The 17,840-nt window shown below is 66.9% G+C and overlaps 2 protein-coding genes and 1 long non-coding RNA gene across 5 annotated transcripts in view; 1 reads left to right on the top strand and 2 right to left on the bottom strand.

Moving 5' to 3' along the window:
* Positions 1-538: 538 nt before the first annotated feature.
* FXYD2 (FXYD domain containing ion transport regulator 2) lies at positions 539-7,106 on the bottom strand. Of its 2 annotated transcripts, none has more exons than XM_045577620.1 (6): positions 6,952-7,106; positions 3,208-3,246; positions 3,007-3,081; positions 1,075-1,111; positions 923-953; positions 539-679 (listed from the first exon to the last, which is right to left on the bottom strand). In XM_045577620.1, the coding sequence occupies exons 1-5, from the start codon at positions 6,968-6,970 to the stop codon at positions 929-931; spliced, it is 195 nt and encodes a 64-aa protein (XP_045433576.1). In that variant the 5' UTR covers positions 6,971-7,106; the 3' UTR covers positions 539-679; positions 923-928. The 2 variants fall into 2 exon arrangements, with proteins under 2 accessions (XP_045433576.1, XP_036283609.2); XM_036427716.2 differs by lacking the exon at positions 6,952-7,106 and adding an exon at positions 4,763-5,003.
* LOC123651855 overlaps positions 5,755-17,840 on the top strand; it is a 12,419-nt gene continuing 333 nt past the window's right edge. Inside the window, exons 1-2 of the long non-coding RNA XR_006740823.1 lie at positions 5,755-6,130; positions 17,802-17,840. The exon at positions 17,802-17,840 is cut by the window's right edge and continues 333 nt beyond it. This is a non-coding gene — a long non-coding RNA (uncharacterized LOC123651855). The remainder of the gene's footprint in view (positions 6,131-17,801) is intronic.
* FXYD6 (FXYD domain containing ion transport regulator 6) overlaps positions 17,305-17,840 on the bottom strand; it is a 29,517-nt gene continuing 28,981 nt past the window's right edge. For both annotated transcript variants that reach the window (XM_036427718.2, XM_036427717.2), the window contains exon 8: positions 17,305-17,840. This exon is cut by the window's right edge and continues 504 nt beyond it. The gene's annotated coding sequence lies outside the window, so the exon portion shown is untranslated.

The raw sequence follows: 17,840 nt of genomic DNA on the forward strand, positions 1-17,840 counted from the left end.
ATGGACAGGGGCTGCAGGAAGTGGAAACAAAACCCTCTCGCTGCCCACTCCCTGCCCCCTCGTCCTGGATCAACAAGCCAGCACCCAAATACAACGCACTGGAGGGGAGTGGGGGCTCGATGAGTCTCGAGTCCAGAGCAGAAAAGGCATGGCCGGGCTCAGCACCGGGGTCAGGGGCCGGCGGGGGAGGCTGGCAGGGAGAGCACGTGCTGGGCGCAGGGCCCGGCCTGGCCTGGGGTACACCAGGGGAGATGGCGCACAGTGTGGCCACCACCGCTGCACGTGGGGCCGCCCCCAGCGGCGCCCAGGCCTGGCCAGCGCCCAGCAGCTCGGAGCCCGTGGCCTTTGGATCCTGCCCCTCCCGGCCTGGCCCTGAGGACAGGCGGAGTCCGTCTGGCACGTGATGGCTCAGGGCAAGGAGAGGCCGCGGGCTCCTGGCCCCGCGCCTGAGCCGTGAGGGGAGGCCGGGGGCGGGCTGTGCTGCCCCCCAGCCTGGAGGCGTGGGTCAGGCGGCTAAGGGGGAGGCGGGAGCAGAAGCCACGTCTGACTCGGCTTTATTATCAGGAAGAGGCGGCCCCGGGGGAGGGGGCGGGCCAGGGTGAAGCCGGGTGCTCCCTTCAGCCCGAGGGCCTGGCCCCGGGCACAGAGGCCTGTGGAGGCGGCGGTGGCCTGGCCGATCCTGGAAGACAGAGGCAGTGGTGGGCAGGACGGCCAGGCCAGGATTCCCCCGTCTCTCCTTATTCCGCCCCCCCTTTCTCCCGGCACCTCCGCGGCCCCTGGCACCCGGCCAGCGTTTGGAACCACGACGGGTGACGGGCTGCCTGGTGGGTGAACAGACACCCTACCAGCCTCCCACCCAGCCCCCAACCCTCCTCCTCCCTCCTCTGCCCCCGGCCGCCCGCCACCCGCCCGTCCTGCGCACCTGCCATCACAGCTCCTCGTCGGCGCCGGGCCTGGGGGAGGAGAGGAGGCGGAGAGGCAGTGATGGGGAAGAGGGGAAGACTGGGCCCGGGTGGGGGACCAAAGCTCAAAGAGGCCCCGGGTCCCGCCCCCCTCACCTCCCACCGCACTCACCGGTGCTTCCTTTTGCCCCCGCAGCGCAGCCGTTTGCCTGAAAGAGAAAAGCCGTCGGTGTCCGTGGGCCCCTCTCTTCCAGGAGGCTCCCCCCGGACTCAGCCCCGGCCCTTCCCGCCCCGCCGGCCGCACAGAGAGCTGGGCCGGGCCCAGGGCGCCGGCCCAGAGGGTCCACAGTGGGCCCGGGCCCTGGCAGTGCTCTCAGCCCCGTGCGGGCACAGAGCGGCTGCTCCGGGAGCCGGGAGCCGGAGCCGGAGCCGGGAGCCGGGAGCCGGGAGCCGGAGCCGGGAGCCGGGAGCCGGGAGCCGGGAGCCGGGAGCCGGAGCCGGGAGCCGGGAGCCGGGAGCCGGAGCCGGGAGCCGGGAGCCGGAGCCGGAGCCGGGAGCCGGGAGCCGGGAGCCGGGAGCCGGAGCCGGAGCCGGGAGCCGGAGCCGGGAGCCGGGAGCCGGAGCCGGAGCCGGGAGCCGGGAGCCGGGAGCCGGGAGCCGGAGCCGGGAGCCGGGAGCCGGAGCCGGGAGCCGGAGCCGGGAGCCGGAGCCGGGAGCCGGGAGCCGGGCGCAGCGGCCGCAGACAGAGCCAAAGTGGGGAGGCTGCCCGGCGCCTTAGGTCCCGGACACCGTCTGTGTCTGTCCACTCAGTGCATTCCCGTGTACTTTCCTTCTGGTTCAATCAGAACAAATCCAGGCATCCTTCTTGTCCCTGCCCCTGCCGTGCCGGAACCCGCGGCCCACGTCGCCCCCTGTATGCCCCTCCACCCTCAAGGGCAGTGGGATCGCCCCAACCTGACTCGGAGCAGCCCGGCCGGGGAGCCGGGCTCCACGTGAACGGCAGCAGCCCCGCCCTCAGCTCCCGCCCGGCTTCCGGGCAGCAGGTGGCGAGGGCGCGGGCAGCCCCGGGGCGGCTGGCGCCCGGGGCGGGTGAGCCTGCTGTCCGCGGAGACCGGGGACGGGGGCCCGGGCGCTGAGGTAGCCCAGCCAGGAACGTGCGGGTCTGAGGGTGTGAGTGTCTGGTGGAGGGTCCTCCCTGCCCTGGCCCCTCCTCAGGGGGACCTTCCCTCCCGGCAGCTCCGGGGTCCCCCGGAGGGTGCACTTGTTTTTATTTATGTTTTGTTTTATCGATTTTTTACGGAGAGGAAGAGAGAGGAATGGAGAGTTAGAAACATCAATGAGGGAGAATCATTGATCAGCTGCTTCCTGCACACCCCTGACTGGGGATGTGCCCGCAACCAAGTTACATGCCCTTGACCGGAATCGAACCCAGGACCCTTCAGTCCGCAGGCCGACGCTCTATCCACTGAGCCAAACCAGTTTCGGCTGGGGGGGTGCACTTTATTCCATTTTTTCTTTTTCTTTATCTTTTTATTTCAGAGAGAAAGGGAGAGGGAGAGAGAGAGGAACATCAATGATGGGAGAGAGCCTCCTGCCCGCCCCACACTGGGGATCGAGCTTACAACCCGGGCTTGTGCCCTGACTGGAATCGAACCGTGACCTTCTGGTTCCTAGGTCGACCCTCGACCACTGGCCCACACCAGCTGGCGAGGGTGCACTTTAGAAAGATGGACCCTCCTCTGTGCGGTCCAGGGACCAAACAGGGAGGCACCCCAACATGCCTCCCTGCCTCCCTGCATCAGGTTGTTGCTGGTCCCCACATCTAGCTTGGGGCGGGGAGGAGAGAGAAAGAGAGGGGAGGGGAGGGGAGGGGAGAGAAAGGGAGGGGAGGGGAGGGGAAGGGAAGGGAAGGGAGGGGAGGGGAGGGGAGGGGAGAGAAAGGGAGGGGAGGGGAGGGAGGGGAAGGGAAGGGAAGGGAGGGGAAGGGAGGGTGGGAAGGGGAGATTCTCCTCCCCCAGGGCCTGCAGGGCGGAGAGGGGACCCCCCCGGGAGGCAGGGCTCAGGAAGGACGTCCCCGCACCCCGACACGAGGCAGCCCACTTACTGAGGATGATGAGGAGCCCCACCACGAAGGCCAGGCCGGCAAAGATCAGGCCCCCTTTGCGGACGACCTCGTAGTCTGGAGACAAGAGGCAGGAGGGTGGGTTATGGGCAGACCCGCCTGGTCCCCGGGAGGGCGGTCACAGCCGGGGGGAGGGCTGGGCCCCGGGGGGCGGGGGGGGGGGAGGGCGGGCACCGGGCTTACCGTAGTGGAACGGGTCCACGTCCGCCCCGGGGCTGCCACCTGGGGAGACGGGAGGGCAGGTCACGGCCACAGACACAGGCTCTGACCCCGGCCCACACCCGGAGCCCAGTGGGAGGCGGCGGTGAGGGCCGTCCGAGGGGGAGCTGGCGGCGCGAACACCTCTGCCCCGGCTGCTGCCTCGGGCGAGCGGCCAGCCCCACCGGACCTGGCGCTGGGAGGCCGCCCCCTGTACCAGAAGCAGGAAGAGGCCGTGAAGGCGCCTCCCACCGCCCCTCCCCCTGCGGCCTCCCCTTAAGACTCATCCCCCAAGGGGCTTCGAGGCGGACAGACGGACGGACAGAGGGGGAGGGAGCTGAAGCCCAGATGGGAGACTCGTCTCAAATCCCAGGAAGGTAGGACGGTCCTGGACCAGGCTTCTAGACGCTTCTCTCCGAGCCGCTCTCCCGGAGCGCGGGCACTGCTGGTCCAGCAGCCGCGGGAGGGCGCTCGGAGGGGGCCTTCGCCCTGGCACCCGCCCTGGCACAGCGCGCCCGCAGCCCGCAGCCCCGCCCTCGGCCTGGAGCTGGGCGCACTCGACCTTGGGGCCTGGAGGGCAGCCCGAGCTCCCTGCACGGCCAGCCCCTCTCCTGCCCTCCTGAGCCCTCCTGGGCCGAGGGGAGCTGTGCCCGAGGTGGAGGGGTGAGCAGGGTGGCACCTCCCGGGCTGTGCGAGCTGTGCCCTGGAGGTCACAGGGCCGGCGACCCCGCTTCCCGACCCCAGCTCCCTGGGCCTCCCCACACGGAGGCCGAGGGAGGCAGCAGGCTGGGCCTCCCCACACGGAGGCCGAGGAAGGCAGGAGGCTGGGCCTCCCCACACGGAGGCCGAGGGAGGCAGCGGGCCTCCCCACACGGAGGCCGAGGGAGGCAGCGGGCTGAGCCTCCCCACACGGAGGCCGAGGGAGGCAGCGGGCTGGGCCTCCCCACACGGAGGCCGAGGGAGGCAGCGGGCTGGGCCTCCCCACACGGAGGCCGAGGGAGGCAGCGGGCTGGGCCTCCCCACACGGAGGCCAGGCCTCCCCACAAGGAGGCCTGGAGGCTGTCCGAATTCAAGCCTCATCCAAGGTGCCAGGGAGTCAGTGTCAGAGGCCTGCCTACCCGGCCCCTCACCACCAGGGGCCCCTCCTGAGCGTCTGAGAAGCCACCACAGACACAAAGGCCTTGCTGGTGTCCAAGCTGAGTCCCCTCCGTGAGGCACCTCTGGGGCTGGGCCCTCACTGGGGCCTCCGTCACCCCGCCCGGACACCGCCTGCCTCCTGTCTGAGCCCAGGAGCCGGGAAGAGCGGAACCAGGGCAGGCGCCATGCCAGGCCACGCTGGCACCCTGGGGCCCGGCGCTCTGCATTCCAGCTGTGGTGAGGGAGGGTCCTCTTACAGCAAGTGTCCTTTCTCTGGAGGCGGCCCTGGGAGGGAGGCTGAGGCCAAGGGTTGGGGTGCGGGGGGACACCTGGGACCCAGCTGCCCCTCCGACAGGTCCCAGCGGGGCCGCTTGTGCCCCATGCGTCTGGGGGACACACTCACCCTCGGCCGTGGGCACCCCTGCCATTGCCGTGGACTGGACTGATCCCGCTGCCTCGCCCGCCGCTCTGCCCGGAGAATGCCCGGTGGCCGGGGTGCCGGATGAGGGGGCATTAAACATTAACTGTGCCAGCTAATGTTTACCGCGTGGACAGGGGCGCCTGGGCGTGAGGAGGTGCCGGCAGGCGGGTCAGGGCTGGCCGGGGCTCCAGACTCTCCCCACGGAAATTTCCAGAGCGCAAGCCAGGAGGCCGGGCCTGCTGGGCTGCCACCCGCCCGCACAGGAGACGGGATTTCAAACTGTCCAGGGTGCTGTCCCCGGGCAGGGCGCCCCGGAGGCCCCACCCTGCAGCTGCCCTTGAGCCGAGCAGCGGAGGTCCCTTCTCCGAGGAGTTCCCAGGTCCTCAGGCTGCAGGGCGGTCCCCTCCCCCTCCCGCCCCTGCGCCCTCCAGGCAGGGCACCCCCCAGGCCTCTGCTTCCTCTCTCACCCCCCTCCGCCCCCAGCTGCACCCCCTGCTCCCACCTCAGAGCTCAGCCATGCCTGCCCAGCCTGCCCTGCCGCTGCACTTCCCTTCCCAGCCACCAGGGGCGGTTGGCATCCAGGCTCCAAGGTTGCGAGGGAGGACCCACAACTGGTGCTTTGTCTTATTTGCCCATCCCCAGGGGAGTGTCTGTGGCCCAGAGATCAGGGCTCTGTCCCACGGTGGCACAGCGGTGAGGGGGAGAGGACAGCCAGGCGTGGGGTGCTTTCCCACGCCTCTGACACCCCTCCCCCTCCGCTGTGGCCTCCTTTCCCCGGGGGCCCTGGCGCTGGGCACCCCGAAGGTGCTCAGCTGCCCGGCTGGGTGAGTTCTAGTCCAGTGAATCGACCTCCAAAAAGAGCTGACGCTCAAGGCCAGGGCTCCGGGGCTTGGGGGTGGGGTGGAAGGGGGCGCGTCACCCCCGGGGACCCTCCTTGAGCAATGGCGGGTCAGGGGTGAGCTCAGGGCCGCGCTGCGCCCCAGCCCCTGCGCTGCGGTGAGGTGGGTGCCCCTCTCAGGGCGCAGAGCTAGGGTGCAGGAAGTGTCATCACGGCACTGGCTGTGCTGACGGAGGGGTCGCTGAGCATGTAGCTTTGTGAGGAGCATCCGCTGTTGGACTCAGAAACCCCCAATGAGAAGGAGACGGGCCTGCAGCCGGGAGCCAGGCCCCACTCCCCTCGCCTTTGGGGATGTGGCCTGGCCCGTCACACTCGCAGGCTCTGACCCCGGAGGCCAGGGAGCTCCCTCCACAGGTAAACAGACAGGCTGACTCTGTGCTCCCACAGAAGCCCTGGAGGTGCCCGGGGTGCCACTGGGTGTGCCAGGAAGACTGGGCAGGAGGCAGGGGCTTGTCTGAGAACCCCTCAGGGGCCACGCGGGCTGGACACCCCGGCTCTGGCTGCGCCCGCAGCGCCTGCCTCTCCCAGGGCCCCTGTCCTCAGTGCACACTCTCTCAGCCTCTCGGCATCTGTGTTGCAGGCCAGCCTGAGTCTCTCTGGATAACAGGGGATGCAAGAACCAGCGGCAAGATGGATGGATGGATGGATAGATAGATAGATAGATAGATAGATGATTGTAGATGATAGATAGACAGATAGAAGATGATAGATAGACAGACAAAAGGTGATAGTATTGTAGATGATGACAGATGGATGATAGATATTTAGGTGATAGATGATAGATAGATAGACTGATAGAGGATAGATTAGATAGATACAGATAGATAGGTGACAGATGACAGACAGACAAAGAGACAGGCAGGTGGTCGTCGACGGAAGAGGATGAGGAGAGCGCTGGTACGGAATTTCTGAACTCTGGCAGGGCCCCGTGCTGAGCTCACAAACCTCCTGGCTAACCCTCAGCTTAGCAGCTGAGGAAGGCGCCTGCCCACGGGTGCGGAGAAGAAACGGGAGCACAGCGAGTTAATTAACTTCCCAGCAGGCACCGGGAAGTGGCCTCCGAGCTCCCGCACACGCACGGACGGACGGACGGACACAGGAGAGGAGGCTTTGGGGGTCGCCTCGCCAGAGCTCAGCTCAGAGTGGGACGGAGTGAGCCAGGCTCCACGCCCGCACCCAGAGGGCCCCCCTCGCTCCTGCCCGGCCCTCTGGGAGGCAGGAGGTGCACCGGGCCTGAGTCTGGGAGGGAGGGACTAGGGCTTAGGGGACTCACCCAGGTACCACCTGCCCATGGTGCAGCCGCTGCCCGTGTGGGAGAGCCGGAGTGCCTGTGGCTGAGGGCTGGGCGTGCCTCCCTCCACATCTCACCACCCGCGGGAGGAAGAGACAGCGGGGAGGAGGGGCGGGCCAGGCCGCCTCACCTGTGCCAGCATGCCGGGTGCATGAGGCTGCAGCCATGTGAGGGGCAGAGGGGGGAGCTGCCGCCGCCCACGTGGCCCTCCGCCCAGGCCCCGGCCATCCAGACCCTCCAGGCTGCCAGCTGCCTGCCAAGGTCACAGGGACCCAGCGGGGCGCCGGCTGAGGCCGGCTGGTGGCTGAGGGGACGCTCTGGGACACTGGGGGACCCTGAGCCTTTATCCAGCTGTACCTTGTTCCTCCAGCCCCGTTGGCTGTGTCCTGACAGCCCTGCCCAGCCCCATCTGCAGCAGGGGTCCTGGGTGTGGGGCAGCAGCCGGGAGCCGCCCTGGGGCATCGGGTGCTCTTGGGGGACTCCAGCGGCCACCAGCAGAATCCTGAGCTGATTCCCGCAGGAGGAGGGGCTGCTGGGAGGCTGTCCCGAGGGTCCTGCCCCCTCAGGTGCCCCCATGGGATCCTCGGGGACCACACAGGTGTGATGTAGGCCTGAGACACCAGCAGCCCGTGAGGCCTCAGGACTGCGGCTGGTGGGGCATGGCCGGCAGTTGGTTCCAGATGCGGGGCAGGCGCGGGGGCAGGACCAGCAGGGCTCAGCCTGCCCCGTCCCCGGCCACTGGCGGCAGCACCTGGCGGCTGCCTGCTTGGCCCCAGCAGAAATGAGAGCAGGGCCTCTGACCTGTGACCACCTCTCTGTCCCTCCTCAGCCACCCTCCTCCGAGGACTGGGCGCCCACGGGGAGCAGCGGGACCCCCATGGGAGTGGAGAGGGCGGCCAGGACTCTGACCGGGCCCAGCAGGCAGCCCTGACCCGGTGCCTTGCGCATCCATAGAAAATGGATTCTTTAATAAATAGGTGGATGGAAGATAGATAGATGATAGGTAGATAGATAGATAGATAGATAGATAGATAATAGATAGATAGATGATAGATAGATAGATAAATAATAGATAGATGATAGATAGATGATAGATTGATTGATAGATAGATGATAGAAGATAGATAGATAGATGATAGATTGATAGATTGATAGATAGATGATAGATAGATAGATGATAGATTGATAGATGATAGATTGATAGATAATAGATAGATAGATGATAGATAGATGATAGATTGATTGATAGATAGATATATAGATAGATACCATGTTTCCCCAAAAATAAAACATCTCCGAAAATAAGACCTACTTATAGGTTTCCTTCTGAGTGAAATATAAGGCATCCCCCTGAAAATAAGGCCCCCCTAGGATCTGTCTCAGAATGCTATTGCTAAACATGAGAGGTTTGGTCCACTGATTCTGAAAGAAATGGAGTCACAAGAAATTCACCAGGAAATTCAGGAATTGGATTGTGATGATGATGTTCCAGAAGATGATGACATGATTGTCATTGAATAAATTAGTAAATTCTTGATACTGTAGGATTCACAGTTTGTCTGGTTTGTGTTGACAACTACGGTACTACAGTACAGCATACAGATAATAAATTTCCTTTATTTTCATTTAACAGTAAATGTGTACTGTATTCTTCTTCATGGAAAAATAAGACATCTCCTGAAAATAAGACCTAGCGCATCTTTGGGAGCAAAAATTAATATAAGACACTGTCTTATTTTCAGGCAAACAGGGTAGATAGATGGATAGATAGATGATAGATGACAGATAGGTGACAGATGATAGACAGACAGGCAGGTAGGTGGTCATAGATGAGAGAGGACGAGGGGAGTGCTGGTACTGCATTTCTGAACTCTGGCAGGCCCCGTGCTGAGCTTACAAAGCCTCATTAACCCTGGCAGAGGGCGAACCGCCCGCGGACGTGGTCAGGCCGCGCCACGTTCCCGGAGGAACTCTGAGACCTGAGCCAGGAGCGGAAAGTGCCCGCGGGGCCCTGGAGGGGCTCCTGACCCTCGGGGTTCGATGGTCCAGAGAAGTGGGCATTTCAGCCAGCGCCCCCTTCCCCCCTCCCCTCCCCGGGCTCCCGCAGACCTCCCCCGAGGAAGCAGCTCTGTCTCACGGAGGCCTTGGGCCCGGCCGCCCGCCTCGGAGGGCCTGCGAGGCCGTCCCCGCATGACCCATGCAGGGCCCACTTCCCTCAGACCCCCGGGCTGCGGTCAGGCCCACCGTCCTGGTCTCAGACCTCACTGTGGCCCCAAGGCCTCTCGGCCACACCGGCCACACCAGCTTCCTGCCCGCTCCGGCCCTGTCCCCGGGCCCTGCCCGCTCCAGCCCTGTCCCCGGGCCCTGCCCGCTCCGGCCCTGTCCCCCGGCCCTGCCCGCTCCGGCCCCTGTCCCCGGGCCCTGCCCGCTCCAGCCCTGTCCCTGGGGCCCTGCCCGCTCCGGCCCTGTCCCCCGGCCCTGCCCGCTCCGGCCCCTGTCCCCGGGCCCTGCCCGCTCCGGCCGCTGTCCCCGGGCCCTGCCCGCTCCGGCCGCTGTCCCCGGGCCTGCCCGCTCCGGCCCTGTCCCCGGGCCCTGCCCACTCCGGCCGCTGTCCCCGGGCCCTGCCCGCTCCGGCCTCTGTCCCCGGGCCCTGCCTGCTCCGGCCCTGTCCCCGGGCCCTGCCCGCTCCGGCTGCCCTTCTCCGGGGCCCTGCCCGCTCTGGCCCTGTCCCCGGGGCCCTGCCCGCTCCGGCCGCTGTCCCCGGGCCCTGCCCGCTCCGGCCGCTGTCCCCGGGCCCTCCGCTCGCGCTCCGGCCGCTGTCCCCGGGCCCTGCCGCTCCGGCCGCTGTCCCGGGCCCTGCCCGCTCCGGCCGCTGTCCCCGGGCCCTGCCCGCTCCGGCCGCTGTCCCCGGGCCCTGCCCGCTCCGGCTGCCCTTCTCCAGGGCCCTGCCCGCTCCGGCCACTGTCCCCGGGCCCTGCCCGCTCCGGCCGCTGTCCCCGGGCCCTGCCCGCTCCGGCCGCTGTCCCCGGGGCCCTGCCCGCTCCGGCCGCTGTCCCCGGGGCCCTGCCCGCTCCGGCCCTGTCCCCGGGGCCCTGCCCGCTCCGGCCGCTCTTCTCCGGGAACCTGCTCCAGCTTCCAGGGCCTTTGCACTGGCCGTCCCCCCGGGAGCGCCCTCTGCAGAGCAGCCGGCCACCCGCTTCCTTCACGGCCCAGGCCCCGCTCTCACCCTCGGCCCGCTCAGCCCTCTGTCTCTTCCTGTTCCTGACCAGGTGTCCGTCTTCCTTCTCTGTCCCCCTCTTTTGACTGAAATGGTTCATTCCTCGACCCCGGCCCCACCCCTGCCCCACAGCAGGGACAGGCATGCAGTGGACCCCCCAAACCCCCTCCCCGTTCTGTGAAATGGGTACGTCCCAGAGGGAAGATGACTTACTTCCCGAACTTGCAACCTCTTCCCAGGAATCGCAGTCCTGGCCGGCAGCGAGGTCCGATGGCTCCCACCGAGCTCCCGCCCTTCTTGGGGTCCCCTGCCCCCCTCCCCAGCCCTCACCTGCGAGGTTTTCACAGAAGAACTCATCGTCCTTTCCAGGGGCCGGTGGGGACAGGAGTCCCACCCGCTCCCTCGCCCACACCCAGCCTCCCGGCTCTGCCGGTCCCACACCGCAGACGGAGGCGCTCGGCGGGCGGGCTGACCCCGGGGACAGGAAGCCCTCCTCTCCGAGGGAGCCCTGGCTCCGTTAACCGAGGCCCAGCATCCCTGAGAGCAGCAGGGGAGGGGAGGGCGCACCCTCCCGGGCCCCGCAGGCCGAGGCCAGCATCCAGACCGCCCACACCCGCCCTCCCCCGTGCTGAGGCGGCACCCACCTGGCAGCCCTCGCAGGACTGAGAGGACGGCCAGGCGACCAGCACTGCCATCCTCCCCGGAGCTGATCTGGGACAGCCCCTTCCCTGGGGGTCACCCCAACACCGGCCCCCCGACCCTCCGCAGTCTCCACCAGCCCTGACCGCCTCTCCTCCTAACCCACGCAGCGTGGCTGCTCCCTGTGGGCCCGGCCCCCTCTGTCCTCCCACTTCCCCAGGGGGCCCCACGGGTGGGAGCACCACCCTGCTGCCCAGAAACCCTCCCTCTGATTGTTCCAAGCTGAAGCCACCGCCACCAGGGCCAGGGGGCTGCGAGGAGTAGGAGAGGCAGCCCCCTCCCATTAACATGGTCCTGCCCTCCGGACAGTGCTCCCAGCGCTGCCTGTCCTCCCTCCCTCCAAGCCGGCCTCCCCCGCCCTCCCCCCCCCCCCGCAAACTGCCTGTCCCCCACCCCTCCAAGCAGGCCCTCCATCCCCAAGCAGGCCCCCCCACCCCTCCCAGCAGGCTCCCATCCCTCCCAGCAGGCCTCCGCTGGTCCTGGCTCCGCTGGTCCTGGCCTCCGCTGGTCCTGGCCTCCACTGGTCCTGGCCTCTGCTGGTCCTGGCCTCCACTGGTCCTGGCCTCCGCTGGTCCTGGCCTCCGCTAGTCCTGGCCTCGGTCTTGTGGGGCAGCAGCCTGGCTCCCTGCTGGTTCGGGGGCAGGGAGGGCCCCCAGGACAGCAGCTGAGCCCTTTGCCTGGAGCTCGAACAGGAGGCAGGGCCCCCCGGCAGCCTCCTCCTGGGGCTTCTCAGCTCCAGCAGCCGCACGGGGCTTCAGGGAGCACCAGGCCCAGGCCCAGCCATCGCCCGGCGTGTGGCTCACAGCTGGACAGAGGCCCCAAGCCCGGCTCCCAGCGCAGGGCTCCGCGGCAACCCCAGGCCCGGTTGTGCCACCAGGAGCCTGACCCTGGGCACGCCGGCTCCTTCCTCTGCTGTGCCAGAGCCGGGTCACCGGGGTCTTATAAGGCGACCTGGGAGGAGGTGGCCAAGGGTCAGCTCCCAAGTGCTGGCGTCAAGATGGCCGAGGGGGCACCGAGGTCCTGGGAGCTGCCAAGGGCCATGTACTCGGGACCAAGGTGACCGTGTCCTCTGCTCCCTGCGGGGGCCAGGGCCTAGGACCTGCCTGACCCCTCCCGCCCGCACCCTGGAGAGACGGCATTCCTGCCTCGTCCGGGCCCACACCTGGGCCTCTCCCAGAAGCTGTTTCTCCGATAGCTCCTTCCCTGCCCGGCCGCCTCCCTCCTGACTCTGACAGGCTGCTGCGGGCTCACCGCCATCTCCAGGAAGGCGGCAGGAGCCCCGCCAGCCCCGCACAGCCTGTCCTCGGGGACCTGCAGGGTGAAGGCTGCCCGGCTCAGCAGCCACTTCTGTCACCGACTCCACAGCCGTGGTGACCGGCTCTGTACTCAGCGCGGTGTCGGTCACTGTGGTCCCCTGTGCTGCCCACTCTCCTCACTGGCAGGTGCACCACCTCCAGGCTCCAGTCATTCCTGAGAGCCTGGGCCCGCCATCGGCTCCCCGCCCCAGCAGCCCAGCCCAGCGGGTTCTGGGGACCCCATGTGACCCTGGGGACCCCATGTGACCGGGGAGGGACACGGACCAGGCAGACAGACGGGACCTGCTATTAAAGCGAGAAGACAAGGAGATGGATGGCCATGTTCATGCTAACGACATGTCTTCACGTAGAATCTTCTGATGGTCGTTACGTCCACTGGTCTCCTTGACCTTGGGGGTCACAGGAAGGGCACTGTGGGCTCGTTGCCCCGTTGGGGAGACCGAGGCTTCGGTGGCCCCGAGTGCCCTCTAAAGAGGGCAGTGGGCAGAGATGCGGGGCTGTGCCACACTCACACAGCCGGAGGGAAGGGGGACCGAGAGAAGGAGAATTCCTGAGCCTCCTGCCCACCAGCCACCCCACCCTGTACCCCAACAGCCAGGGCCTCCTGTGACCTTCAGAACGTCCCTTGGCAGCACCCCCTGAGGCTGCCTTCGCCGCCTTGGCAGGCGCCCCACCATTACACAACCGGGCACGGCTGGGGCCGGCTCCGTGCCGGATCCGCGGCCCTGGGGGCCAGCGTGACAGCAATGAATCACACTAATGTGAGAGGCGGCCACGCTTCCTCTTCGTGGCCTGGAGACAGGTATTTCCAAGCTCCCCCCTGGCCAGCAAAGGCACCTGACTCTCCCTCCCTCCCCGCTGCCCGGGTGAGGCAGAGCAGCCAGGGACAAGGTGGGGCGAACCAGACCCAGCTGGACAGCCTTCCCTTAGCAGCTCTCCTCGCCGCCGCCTGCGTGCCCCTGGGGAGGGCGGGAGGAGCCGGTGACCTTGGGCTGTGCTTCACCGGTGTCCCTCTCACCCGCCCCCCTGCCCCTTGCTCTCTGCCTCTCTTTCCAGAACAGCTTGGCCAGGTGCACCCCACACCGTGGAAAACCACCGAGTGGTGGGGGAGGCAGCGTGAGCTGGTTGGAAGGGTGTTAAGTAACACAAACACCTCCACGCAAACAGACTTCAAACTCTGTGCAGTGGACTCACGGGGCGTGGCTGAGGCGGGAGGTGCGGGAGCCCGAGGTCAGTCACCAGGAGGCTCGGCGTTCCCTCCGGCTCTGGCGCTGCGGGCGGCTCTCCCTCGCAGCCGCACCGACCAGGTTAGAGGAGCCACAGACGGGCACGGCAGGAGAGACGCACGCTGAACAGCTCCGTGCGGGACCCGGCCTCTCTCCGCGGCCTGCCGGCTGGCCTCAGAGGAAGAAGGCTGATTCGCAGGCGAAGGGGCGGGGGCCCAGTTTGGGCTTGGACACTGTCGGTGGGGCAGGTCCTCAGAGTCCATCCTGCCTGGAGGACCCCACCAGCTGCTCACCTTCCTGCAGCTCAAACACCTCCCGGGGCGGGACTCACTCCGGTTTGGGGTCACAGTGCCTGTGGGGATGAGGATGCCTTCCCACAAGCCAAGTCCTGCCGCCCCTCAGGCCCCCTGCGGGCCAGCGCCCTCCGAGGCCAGAGCAGCACTGGCTGGGCTGGGCCTCGCTTGGCCCCAGGAGTGTGGACTGGGGCACACCATCTGGGCAGCGGATGGCATCGCCTAGGGTTGAGTTCTGAAGGCCCAGAGTTCAGCACAGCCAGCGCTGGGAGGTGGCTGCTGCTTTTAGTCATCACTAGAGCTCGCGCACGCGCGGGCCTGCCTTCCCCCGGCTGCCGGCAGCGGCTGCCCTTGCAGCCCCATCTTTGTCCGGAAGGACGTCCAGCCTAATTAGCATATTCTGCTTTTATTATTCTTATAGAGCTCTGGTGCATGCAATTCGTGGGGGGGGGGAGGGTCCCCTCAGCCTGGCCTGCACCCCTCCAATCTGGGACCCCTTGGACATCCCTCTCCAAATCCTGGACTGCTGGCTCCTAACAGCTCGCCTGCCTGCCTGCCTGCCAGCCCATAACCCCTCTGCCTGCCTGCCTGACTGCCCATAACCCCTCTGCCTGCCTGCCTGACCGCCCCTAACCACTCTGCCTGCCTTCCTGACCGCCCATAACCCCTCTGCCTGCCTGTCTGACCGCCCCTAACCCCTCTGCCTGCCTGCCTGACCGCCCATAACCCCTCTGCCTGCCTGCCTGATTGCCCCTAACCACTCTGCCTGCCTGTCTGACCGCCCCTAACCCCTCTGCCTGCCTGCCTGACCGCCCATAACCCCTCTGCCTGCCTGCCTGATTGCCCCTAACCCCTCTGCCTGCCTGCCTGACCGCCCCTAACCCCTCTGCCTGCCTGCCCCTAACCCCTCTGCCTGCCTGCCTGATTGCCCCTAACCCCTCTGCCTGCCTGCCTGACCGCCCCTAACCCCTCTGCCTGCCTGCCCATAACCCCTCTGCCTGCCTGCCTGATTGCCCCTAACCACTCTGCCTGCCTGTCTGACCGCCCCTAACCCCTCTGCCTGCCTGCCTGACCGCCCATAACCCCTCTGCCTGCCTGCCTGATTGCCCCTAACCCCTCTGCCTGCCTGCCTGACCGCCCCTAACCCCTCTGCCTGCCTGCCTGACCGCCCCTAACCCCTCTGCCTGCCTGCCTGACTGCCCCTAACCCCTCTGCCTGCCTGCCTGACCGCCCCTAACCCCTCTGCCTGCCTGTCTGACCGCCCCTAACCCCTCTGCCTGCCTGCCTGACCGCCCATAACCCCTCTGCCTGCCTGCCTGCCAGCCCATAACCCCTCTGCCTGCCTGCCTGCCAGCCCATAACCCCTCTGCCTGCCTGCCAGCCCATAACCCCTCTGCCTGCCTGCCTGAACGCCCCTACCTTGCCCCCCTGTTGGCCTGATCACCCCCAACTGCCTCTGCCTGGGCTCCCAGCCTAAGCCAGTCTGGCCTCCCTCTGCTGGAGGCGTCCTGGCAGATCAGGGGAAGGCACTGCCCCCATCAGCCCGCTGCTGCTGCCACTGGCGGCCACCACGGCTGCCTGAGCCTGGGCTGGCCCGGGGCAGCGGCAGCCGCCATCTGTGGCTTGCCTGAGCCTCAGGCAGCAGCTGTGGCTTTGTCTGATGGGCATCTGGAAGACGTCCACCCTAATTAGCATATTGCCCTTTTATTGGTGTAGATTATCATCACGGTTATTTTGATGACCAGCCTCTGACCTTCATGTGTGGTTCCAGGCTACTCACTGCCACACCACCCTCCCAGAGTAGCCTCGCCCCAGAGGTGGTCTCTCCCCTGGGTCTGGACAGCACTGGCCCCCATCCTCCCCCCTCCCCCCACACGCACAGAAGGGAGAGCCACGCGCATGCAGAGCCTTGGAGACACACCGTGCCCCGGGTCCGTCACGGTTTCTCAGTGAGAACACCGCCTCCCTGCCACCCTGGAGAACATGCTGGGCGCCAGGAGTGGCTGCGTGGAGCCAGGCAGAGCCGGGCGAGGCGTCCGAGCCTGTCCCAAAGGAGCAGGCTCTGCCGCGGCGGTGTCATTACCGGAAAGCCAGCGCCCCCTCCTGGACGCCCTTCCGCTTGTTGGTACAGGTGAGCCTCCTCTTAGCCGGTGTGGCCCCGGGCCTCTGCAGACCTCCTGGGGCCGAGCACAGCTAGGCCTGTGAACCCAGACCCTGTGCTCCCCGGATGGGCCCTGTGCTCCCCGGATGGGCCCTGTGCTCCCCGGATGGGCCCTGTGCTCCCCGGATGGACCTGTGCTCCCCGGATGGGCCCTGTGCTCCCCGGATGGACCCTGTGCTAACCGGATGGACCCTGTGCTCCCTGGATGGGCCCTGTGCTCCCCGGATGGCCCTGTGCTCCCCGGATGGGCCCTGTGCTCGCCGGATGGACCTGTGCTCCCCGGATGGGCCCTGTGCTCCCCGGATGGGCCCTGTGCTCCCCGGATGGACCCTGTGCTAACCGGATGGACCCTGTGCTCCCCGGATGGGCCCTGTGCTCCCCGGATGGCCCTGTGCTCCCCGGATGGGCCCTGTGCTCCCCGGATGGGCATGAGCCTATGTACAAGTGTGAGCGTGACTCCAGTGACCACTGGGTTCACAATGGTGAACTTGACCTCAACTACACGCCTCAGTCTCTCCAAGGCCCTGTAAACGGCCGGAGGTGAGGGGGTGGGGTAGGGGGTGGAGTACCTAGAGGCCATGCAGAGGCAGCATGGCGGTGGGGCAGGGAGGTAGGCAGGGAGTGGCTGCCCCCCTCTGTCCCTCAGGACCTGTAATCCTGCAGCTCTGAACTCACAGAACTGACAGACTCCCAAGAAGCCCAGGCATTCTTAGTTAGAGGGAGACACAGGCCTAGCCCTCCAGACTGTCTCCAATGAAGACCCCAGCACGCAGACGCGGGATGTGGGCGCACACGAAGACCCAGGGGCTGCCCGCTGTGCGTACGTGGCCAGCGGCACTTTCCACCAGACTGAATCGGAATGCCTTCGACGGCCGCTCTAAGGCCCCTGGGCTGCAGCCCTGAGTGCTGTCACCACAGCTGGTTCAGACGGCCTCTGCTGGCTCTCTGCGGCTCGGCTCGGTGCAGGCTGTGCCGAGAAGGGGCCCAGGGTGACTGGAGCACAGGAAAGAAGGGCCAATCCTCCCCGAAGTCCAGGAAGGCTTCACGGAGGAGGAGGCATTTGGTTTGGCAGAAAGAGAAAAGGTTGGATCATAACAAGTGTCACCTGTGCACCTCTCTGTCCAAGTCTGAGGGAGAGGCCCCCAACGGACCAAAGGGAGAGGTTAGGGCCTTTCCCCCAGGCCAGGGGCCCTCAGGCAGGCCAGAGGGCACAGGTCTTGCCCACAGGCTGGGAGGAGGTGGAGATACAGGGGAGGAGGAAGGGGAGCTAGAAGCAAGAGGGGGCAGCGGACATACAGAGCAGCTGGACCACACGGCACCGCTCAGCTGCCTCCTCAGCCCTGACCGCCTCCCTCTGACCCAGGCAGAGTCCCATCAGCCTTTCACACGTCAGTCCTCCCCAGAAAGGAGCGCAGCCCGGCCCCCAGGAGACAAATGGTATTTATTCCGTGTGGAGAGGACAGGTCACAGCAGACAGCAGCCCGTCACATGCTCGCCTCGTTTCCACGGTGACGTGATGCATGGGAGGGCAGGGCTGGTTTGGCTTCCCACTCCTTATGACCTTTGACCTCTGTTTTCCAACAGCCAGGCCACTGCACCCACTCTGGCCAGGGACAGACAGAGGGAGAGGCGGCCATCACTGCTCACCTGGCCGACAGGCAGGACAGACGGAGGCCCTGACTCCCGCTTCCTCCCGGGAAACGGCCCTGATAGAATGGACCGCCTGCCCAGACCCAGTGCGAGGGTGGGGGTCGGGGTCCAGGGGAGCTGGGAAGCGGGAGGTGGCGGGGGCAGGGCCCAGAGCCCGGGGGGTTATTGCTGAGAGGTATGCCAGGGCACATTCCCAGGTGGAGCGGGGCCTGCCTGCCTGCCTGGCACTGCTTGGGGCGGCGGAGGGAGCTGGGCGAGCCCCCGGAGGAGATGGCCTGAAGCACAGCTGGGCTCCCAGCTCCCGGCTGT

This window comes from Pipistrellus kuhlii, unplaced genomic scaffold (genome assembly GCF_014108245.1).
Source record: "Pipistrellus kuhlii isolate mPipKuh1 unplaced genomic scaffold, mPipKuh1.p scaffold_m20_p_9, whole genome shotgun sequence".
NCBI lineage: Eukaryota > Metazoa > Chordata > Mammalia > Chiroptera > Vespertilionidae > Pipistrellus > Pipistrellus kuhlii.